The sequence below is a fragment of the Camelina sativa genome, chromosome 6 (genome assembly GCF_000633955.1).
Source record: "Camelina sativa cultivar DH55 chromosome 6, Cs, whole genome shotgun sequence".
NCBI classification, from domain to species: Eukaryota; Viridiplantae; Streptophyta; class Magnoliopsida; order Brassicales; family Brassicaceae; genus Camelina; species Camelina sativa.
Window position 1 is genome coordinate 10,963,420 of NC_025690.1, and position 7,850 is coordinate 10,971,269.

Here is a 7,850-nt window from a genome sequence, read left to right on the forward strand (position 1 = left end):
TTTTTTTTTTTTTTTTTTTTTTTTTTTTTTTTTTTTTTTTTTTTTTTTTTTTTTTAATAAGACACCAGCTTTTCATTTTTTACAAAATACTTTTTCAAAATGTATTTATACTTCACTTGTTTAAATTTTCTTATCTCTGACATTTAAAACAGAAACTTGTCTTCAAATGGGTTGGCGGGAACTATAGACGCTGGAATTCAAAATCTTACCCATCTAGAAAAGTTGTAAGTATACGTATGATCATTTTTGCCTCCAATGCTAAAATCTCTTACATAACAATTTCAATGAATTTTGTTATTTTCCAAATTTCAGGGACTTGTCAAATAATAGTTTGACTGGTGTAATCCCCGAATTTCTAGCTAACATGAAATCCTTAATGATCATGTAAGGTTCTTCAAATTTTTTTTGGCCGTGGTAATCCTTCGAGTAATTTTTTTTTAAGGAATTTTGTGGCGTAGTTATTCATGTATGAGCATTTCTACTTTTTTTTTTCTACAGAAATTTGAGCAAGAACCATCTGAATGATTCAATTCCACAAGCTCTCCGCGATAGAGAAAAGGAAGGACTGAAGTTATCGTAAGCAAAGAACTCTACCCACCTACACAGTTCATTCAAAATTCCCTTGCCTTGTGCATTCAGATAACCTATACAATCTTATCCTTTTTTGTAGTGTTGATGGACATGCTATATCATGTCTACCTGGTTCATGTATCTCAGAGAAGAAATTTCCGGTGTTGATTGTTGCACTAGTTGCTTCAGTGGTGGTTGTGGTCATAGTTATGGTACTGGTTTTCATTTTCGTGTTCAGAAAGAAAAAGACATCAGATCATGTGGAAGGTACCTAAAGACATAAACTCATGTTTAAATCAACCAACTATAATAGGTATCATTCTTTTATTAACCTTTGCTCTCTACAGCAATACCCCGGTCTGTAGTTACTCCACGGGAGAATTTCGCGTCCACTAATACAACTGAGACATCGATCGAGACGAAAAACAGAAGGTTTAGTTATGCAGAGGTAATGGAAATGACAAACAACTTGGAAAGAGCTCTAGGTGAAGGAGGGTTTGGTGTCGTTTATCATGGTTATCTGAACGGTTCTCAGCAAGTAGCTGTTAAAGTACTTTCTGAATCATCATCACAAGGCTATAAATACTTTAAGGCAGAGGTATGAAATGATTAAATCCTCTGTAAAAAATCATAAAACACAGAAATGTGATCTATTTTTGGAAACTAGTATGTAATATGTTACATTATAATTACTTTGCAGGTTGAACTTCCCCTAAAGGGTTCACAGTACTTGAAGATAGTTTAATGGTGCTAAGATCAATCAACATACTTACAAATATTTTTCTATGCTTATTACCATGCATCGATCTAGTTCAACCTCCATCTAAAAGTAAAGAACATCTCTTTCACATTCAATTAAGTGTTTGGCGAATTCTTGCAAATGGAAGGTGAATCAAACTCAATCGGTTTCAAGGGTAAGGCTTTTTAGTAAGGTGGTTTCAAACAAATTCTTTGGGTGTTTTTTTTTTCAAAAGAAGGAATGCTAGACAATTGTGAAAACTATCTAAGATTGAGAACAATTTGGGCATACAAAGCTTAACTCTTGATAATCTACCCTTTTCTCATTCACTTTCTTTCTCTTTTTTTTTTATCAAACCCCTAGAATTATACTACCCACATCCTTGACTTTAACTCTTCTTCTTTTTTTTTTTTTTTACTTCCTAAGGTTTAAACTTTAAACTTCTAGCTCTCTTCGCTCTCTCCTTTTTTTTTTCTTCCTTTGCTAAACTCCTAATATGTATATATGTTTTTTTTTTGTTTCTTTCTAGGAGACTATAACAAACACTTTTTCTCTTATTATATTGTTTTTTACTTAGAGACTTAGAGCTAATTGATTCTAACCTTAGGGACTTCTCTTTTTTTTTTTATATATTCCTCAACCCAACCCCAAATAAACATACTAACCACCTATCTTTCAAAATCGAATCTATTAGCTAGTTCAAATTCTAACTTAGCTAAATCAAGAGGCAGTTCTTTGTCGTTCTCAATACTCTCAAGGTTTCACAACCTATAACACAATGAAAAAGGCCTCACTCAACAATTCATAACAAGGTTTGAAAGAAAGGTTTGGGTTCATGGGTAGGACAAATAAATCGAGTTAAACGAAAAAGATGTGTAAAATGGAGTGCTAACCCGAATTTAGAGTTACTATGAGCAAGTATTCAAGTTCCATAAGCAAGACAATTAAAGTTCAAATTTAATCCAATAATATAGAGATGTTCCAGAGTTCAAACAAGTGGAGGAAGCATTCAAAAAACACAAGGTTCTAAGCAAAGATTTTTTATTTTTTTCCAAAGATTGATCTAGCAACAATGAACTGTGATTAAGAGCTATAGTTTCAATCCTAAGATTTGATTTTAAACAAGGTAATTTTAATCATTGTCCCCTAAGATGCATATGCAACAATCCTATATGAAGCAAACTAGACTCAATCCTAATATGTAAATGCAACTACATGAACACCTTTTTTTTTTATTCTTTTTTTTTTTGGGTTTTTCGATGCACATAGATGCAGACTCCAATGAATAAAACTAGCATGCAAAATTTTGAAATAAGAAAATTAAGAAAATAAAATATAATGTTAAAAATATTCTAGGACTCTCCCCCAAACTTAAATTACACAGTCTCTGTGTAAATAAAAGTTGGAAAGAGAATCCAAAAATCACACAAAATGAAAGAAACTAAATGCAATGTTATTTACAAAGATCGGATGAATTGGGTACCTCATGGGTTGGTGAAGAAGGAGGTTGCAGCAGCCTCCATACTCGCCAACGTGTAGCCAGGATCGTCTCCAGCTTCAGCAGGTGCCGGTGTTTGCTCGTCAGAGAGCTCGATGATATGCACGGACGACTTACTCGGACCAGCATCCGAAGGGTTGATCGAGGGGGGTACCGCGTAGCTCATCGGGTAGGGCATCGAGTAGTATGATGGGTATGGCGGAAGAGGTCCAGAATGATCACCCGTATAGCCACTCGCAGGGTGCATCATACAAGGCATCGTGTATGGCATCTGGTAAGGCGGAGGGAAAAATCCTGAGTGATCACCCGATTGTGTCCTCGATGGGTGCATCGGGTAGTGCATCGTGTATCCCATCGAGTTAGGTGTCGGATAGGCGTCTAAATGGCTTTTCCGTGATGCTTCTGGTCGAGTGACATCTCCCTCTGCTTGGGGTTCGTATGATAATGCTCGGTAGGGCTCTGGAGGTGGCAGTCCTCGAGTTCCTCCTAGCGGTCCGCTCCTCTCCATCCAAGTTGGTGCGTATGCCGAGTTAGGAGATGAGGCACAACTTGCCTTGTCTTGCAGCTCCTTGATCTGACCTCCCATAGTCTTCACCGAACCGGTGAGATCCTTCACCTTTCTCACCAAATACTTGTTCATCCTCTTCAGCCATCCGATTCTCTTGTGGGCTTCCCTCACCCCAACTGGTTGCTTTTGAGAGCACACATACTCCTCAAAATCGAAATCTTCCGAGCTCTTCTCAGCTTCGGACTCCTCCTCCGGGTTGTACAACTACTCCAAAGGCGGTGCAAAGTCGATGTTGTCTCCTAGCCGAACCTTGGTGCATATTACATTGGGTAGGATCATTTGGGTGGCTCTGGCGGTTGGGTGGACGAACTTGAAGAGCGTCATGTCGTTAGGCCTCTCATAGGCCAGAAATCTTGCCAGCAAGAGGTAGTCTATGTCCACCCATCTCGGATTGTGTACCACTCCTTTCAAGGGCACATCGCATGCCACCAAGATCGGTGTGACCAATCCTCCAATGGAGATCTCTCAGCCTCCTTCTCTTCTCTTAACGGCCCATGACTTGAGGTAGAGGAACTGATCGAGCAGCACAAACACCATGCTAGTATCTGCAACATCTCCAACTAGCGGTGTACCATCCCTAGCATTGTCCAAAACTCCACACAATGCAACATACAACGGCTGGAGCTCGTGGTCATTCACATTCCCAGTCTCCTTTCTAGCAAAAAGAGTGCATGCGAGGGACTTGTGAAAATACCTCAAGACAGGGCTCCTTATTTGAGCGGATTTGGAGCTTGTGGACTTGTAGGGGAGCTTGTCTCCTATTGTCAACCATAGGGACCTCATTTCCTCCTTGCTAACCTCCATTCCTTCTCCATTACCAGCGTTGAAACCATACAACTTCTCCATCTCCTTGAAAGTGAGCCGGTACTCCTTGTTTCTCACGGAGAAGGTGATGAACCCGATCCCCCCATCGGGTAGCAAGGTCGGGTGGTCCTCAAAGTAGTGCAGCTTCAAAGTGGAGAGAAAGTGAACCGTCTCCTCCTCATAGGCTTCAAGGTGGGATCGCATCATTTGGCCCAGGTGGCACATGTCAAACAAGAACTCAACATCTCTAGCGATCCCCAACTGCTTCATGGTCTCACGATGAGGGTATCGGGTACCAACAAAGCTCATCTTTCGGAAGACTTTGAAGAGTCTTGCCGGAGTCTCCACCTCCTTTTGCTTCAGCCTCCGCGAGGCTTGGCTTGTTCTCTCTCTCTCGTCCTCTTCTTGTTGATCCTCTTCCTCAGCTGCTCTCTCAGCTACCTTCTCAGCCTTCTTTGAAGTCAGTCTCTTCCCTCTTGTAACCGCAGGTCTGCTCCTTGATTGAGAGGTTTGGATCTCCCTTTTCTATTCTCCACCAGCATTAGAATCGACCTCCATGGGGTCGGTAAGGGTTCTTTCGGACGTAGACAGGTCCCTACGCCGAGGAGATCGGCGAACAGCACTCGCCATTGGACTCGGTGAGCGAACTCGGTGAGCGAACTTGGTGGTCTACTTGATCGGTTGCTCGAGCACCGGATCAGGTTGAGCATCGGGTTGGGGAAGCAAAATGTCCAGCCTACAGTTGGGAATGCGGAACGTTTCCTCTCCCTTGGGACTCTCGAGGTTCAGCGGTATCAACTCCGATTGTAGCAGCGGTGGAGGTTGATCTTCTCCTCTTCCTTTGGTAGGTTTTCGCGTTTGACTCCATGTTTGAATCCTTGAGAAGAAAAAGCTAAGCCTCGAGGTTAATAGGGTTAGTTCCCAAAGAAATCGAATGAGACTTGAGATCGAGAGAGAGTAGAAACTATGGAAACTTAAAGCTTTAGGGTTGAGAGAAGACTTATCGGTGATAATGAGGGAGAAGGGTTTCAAAACCCTTAAATAAGCTAGGGTTGGTGGTTGGGCTTTGCCGAGAGTGGGCTTGCTTGTGGAATTTGGACTCCACTCGCCACCCGAGCAGGGACACGATCAGGCGCGTCGAGTACGGTGTCGGGCTGACCCTCGGGTTCCTCAATTTCCCTTTCTAACTTTTCCATTTTTTTTTTTTTTTTTAATTCGTAAAAAGAGAAAAATAAATAAAAAAATAAACTAGAATTAAAAGATACCTTTGGGACTTCCTCCCAAGTGAGCTTGTTTAAAGTCACTAAGCTTGACTCTTCATGCTCCTTAAGCATGGATCCTTTCAGGGAGAGGTTCTGGAATCCTCTCCACTGTAGTAGGCTGGTTCAACTGATTCTCCAGGTTTTGTCCAGGTTCCAAGGCAAATGCGGTTTTTGACTTTTCTCTGCTTTGTCTTAGTGGAAAAAGCTTGACCATCAATGGTTGGCCTCTTAATCCCCTTCTTCACATCAACCTCCATCTTGAAGTGCTCACCATGCTCAATTCTGATATTTCCTAGCTTCACCTCAATCACAGCGCCTACTGTTGCCAAAAATGGCCTTCCTAGAATTAGTGGATCGTCTGGTTCCTTGTCCATATCAAGGATCATGAAATCAGTAGGAACTTCCACCTTGCCAATCCTGAGTGGCAAGTCTTCAATGATCCCAATAGGATGCCTGACTGTTTTATCAGCTAGAACCAAATACAGACAACTTGGTTTAAAACTGGTGAATCCCATCTTGTTGGCAACTGACAGTGGCATAATGCTAACTGAAGCTCCAAGGTCGCACAAGCAATTCTTGAAAATTCGGAGTCCTATCGAGCATGGCAAAGTAAAGGAGCCAGGATCCTCTAATTTTTCCTCGATTCGCAGATCAGGATCTAAGCACACTCCACTCCTGAGAATTTCAAACCCAATCTCCTTAACAGCCTCCTTAACCTCATTCTCCAGCCGAGCTGCCTCCTTGGCGGATTCCTCTCGAAGTTGGTGTGGTGGCATAAGCTTTGGAGGTGGAGTTCTACGCTTGGCCATACGCTCTGCAAGCTCCTCCAGTTGGATGTTAGTGCAGCATTGAAACTTTCCTCTAGTTCCCCTTCTGCTGCTACAGGTGGTTGAGGCTGACCTCTCGTTTCAACATCTACTCGATGAATCATCCAATCACCCTCATCGGGTAGGTCATCGGGTTCTGCTTCGGGTGGTTCTTCGATTTGTGATCCCCCAACCAGTGCTCGATCATCAACTCGATTAGTCTCCTCGGGTGAAGGCTCGGGTTCATACTCGGATATGTAGTACTTGGCCTCATTTATCATTGAGTGATCCCTATCCTTCCCATCTTGAACATCACTGTCCTCAGTGAGGTAATCCTCATAGTCATCATCAAGGAAGATGGCTTGGGCAGTGGCGTAATCCTTAGGGTTTTGAACTGCTTTTCCTGGGAGTTGGTTGATCTTTGGAGCCGGTTGGTTGTTGCGGTGGCCTTCTAGGTATCTAACCTTAGTATTGAGCGATTCGTACTTTGCGTTCAAATCATTGTATCCTGAGTCGATCTTGTTGCTCATCTCTGCGAACCGTTTTGCAATGTCCATAGATGCTGAAGCCTGATTCTGAATCATTTGCTGAAGTAGGCCGCGTAACTCAGCTTCTTGTGATTGGTTTTGCGGACCTTGAGGTTGTTGGAATCCATGTGGTTGGTTGTAGTTGCCAGAGTACTGCTGCTTAGGTACATAGCCTTGATTGTACTGGACGAAAGGCTTCTGTTGTACCTGGTTCCCTTGAACCGCAGATGGGTAAGTTTGGTCCTGAGGATTGGCAACATTTGGGTTCCGATAAGACAGATTCGGATTGGGCTTGTAGTTGTTGTACCCTTTATTGTAACCTCCCTGATTGTTGATGTAGTGAACATCCTCTATATGTACACTCTCCCCATCTTGTTGTAACTGCTCTTCCTCTGATATTGCATGAACATGCTGCTGCTGGTTGAGGAGCTTGTCGAGCTTGTCATTGAGGGCTTTCATGTCCCTCTTGTACTTGGCATTTCCTCTCCCGTAGATCGCACAGAGCGATCATATTCCTCATTGTTATTGCCATCAGATTAAGCCAAGTTCTCCACTAGGTCCCAACCTTCATCAACATCCTTGTTGAGGAAGTTACCATTGCTTGTGGTGTCCAGCAACATCCGTATCTTGGGGACCAATCCTCTGTAAAGTGTACTCAGAAATGAAGCATTGCTGAAACCGTGATGAGGACATCTGGTAGTGTATCCCTTGAAACGTTCCCAAGCTTCACTGAACGTTTCATTGTTCTTCTGAACAAAGCTGGAAATGTCATTTCGCAGCCTTGCGGTTCTGGAGTTGGAGAAGAATTTGGCCAGGAATGCCTTCTTGCACGCTTCCCAAGTGGTGATGGATTCCTTGGGCAGTGATTTCTCCCAGATGTGTGCTTTGTCTCCCAAAGAGAATGGGAAAAGCCTGAGTTTGAATCCGTCCTCACTAACTCCATTTATCTTTGTGAGGCTATAGAGCCTATCAAATTCATCCAGATGATCCAATGGCTCCTCCATTGGGAATCCATGAAACTTATTACTCTGTATCATCTGGATGAGACTACTCTTGATCTCAAAATTGTTGTTCTG

The 7,850-nt window shown here is 42.5% G+C and overlaps 1 protein-coding gene across 1 annotated transcript in view; it reads left to right on the forward strand.

Moving 5' to 3' along the window:
* Positions 1-7,850, forward strand: part of LOC104698912 (putative receptor-like protein kinase At3g46340) — an 18,984-nt gene that overhangs the window by 4,175 nt on the left and 6,959 nt on the right. Inside the window, exons 4-9 of the mRNA XM_010414289.2 lie at positions 153-224; positions 313-384; positions 499-576; positions 671-837; positions 918-1,168; positions 1,271-1,296. Coding sequence (XP_010412591.2) covers positions 153-224; positions 313-384; positions 499-576; positions 671-837; positions 918-1,168; positions 1,271-1,296 — 666 coding nt within the window. The remainder of the gene's footprint in view (positions 1-152; positions 225-312; positions 385-498; positions 577-670; positions 838-917; positions 1,169-1,270; positions 1,297-7,850) is intronic.